General features: G+C 58.1%; 1 protein-coding gene across 1 annotated transcript in view; it reads left to right on the forward strand.

Moving 5' to 3' along the window:
* Nucleotides 1–907, forward strand: part of LOC127751783 (homeobox protein unc-4-like) — a gene marked incomplete at its 3' end in the record, with an annotated part of 1,624 nt that extends 717 nt beyond the window's left edge. Inside the window, exon 2 of the mRNA XM_052275839.1 lies at nucleotides 620–907. Within this exon, the coding sequence (XP_052131799.1) occupies nucleotides 620–907 (288 nt within the window). The remainder of the gene's footprint in view (nucleotides 1–619) is intronic.
* Nucleotides 908–1,290: the final 383 nt, after the last annotated feature.

Raw genomic sequence — 1,290 nt, forward strand, 5'->3', positions numbered from 1 at the left:
CCCCCCCGGCCAGGTGACGAGCGGTGCCGGTAAGTAAATCTCCGCAGCCCGCGCGCGCGCCCCGCCAGAGGCAGGCACGGCCAGCTGGGTGTGGCTCACCGTGGTGTTGCTGGCTACACAGCTGCGGCCAGGTGCGGTGCCGCCGCCGCTGTCACCGTCGTGCCGCGCGTCCCTCTCGAACCCGTTAAGCGCGACACGTTCCGTTGTGCCCCGGGACGGTGCTGCGGTACGGTACGCCACGCCGGACCAGGCCGTCAACATTCCTCGAGCAAAACGCTTTGCTCCACACCACCACCACCACCACCAACACTGTACTGCTCAAACTGTCCGCGCTGTTTGCAGCTAGCAGTGCATTATGATGTTTTGCTCCAAAACGCCGCCGCTTCTGGGCAGCAGTGTCACTCGACCGTGTCCAAAGGGGCATAGATGCACCCTCTTCCCCTCCCCTTCCCGCATCATGCCGATTGATTGAAAGGCCAACGGCCCGCTGCTGCGAGTTGTCGAGTTTTTGTCCCCCGGGCGGGAAGCTCGAGGCTCGTTGCCGTGCTCTATTGGACGTGTCGGATGGGCCGCTCGGTCCTGGTCAAATTGCACCGCGGGCGCCGCGCTGTGTTCAAAGGAGAAGGCGGGGAAAAAAACAACAACTTCCAAGGCGCGCGTCGGTAAAGAGAGGGCGGCGCTGGGCTGGCGGGGGTTGTTCCGACAGCAGCGCGTCTTCAATACGTACCTGCTCCACATTCCAGACGGCGGCGAGGACGAGGCGTCCAAGCGACGGCGCTCCAGGACCAACTTCAACAGCTGGCAGCTGGAGGAGCTGGAGCGGGCCTTCCTGGCCAGCCACTACCCCGACGTGTTCATGCGAGAGGCGCTCGCGCTCCGCCTCGACCTCAAGGAGTCCCGGGTCGCGGTGAGTACCTATGTCGGCGTGCTTCCTCACCGGGCAGGACCTACCCGGGGCAGGTGGTGACGTGGAGCAGCCGGATGCAGTGCGTGCAGAGGCGGAGCACACAGTAAATGGAACAGGACAATTTTGTATCCAGCGAGAATATACGTTCTTACGCATATCTTAAATGAGATGCAAATTTGTCTCTAAACTAGACACAAAAAACGTTATTTGTATTTAGTCTTGGTACAAATTGTAATGTTTCATATACAAATTTGCATCTATTTTAAATGTGCTGAAGAACGTATCCTCGCTAGATAAGAAATTTCTCTTTCCCATTTGGAGTGCAAGCGCATTCCGCTCGATAGACTTGTGCACTGCAAAAAGAGTCACTGAAAAAACTTATA

The sequence above is a fragment of the Frankliniella occidentalis genome, unplaced genomic scaffold, assembly GCF_000697945.3.
Source record: "Frankliniella occidentalis isolate FOCC.00 unplaced genomic scaffold, Focc_3.1 Scaffold1016, whole genome shotgun sequence".
Taxonomy (NCBI): domain Eukaryota; kingdom Metazoa; phylum Arthropoda; class Insecta; order Thysanoptera; family Thripidae; genus Frankliniella; species Frankliniella occidentalis.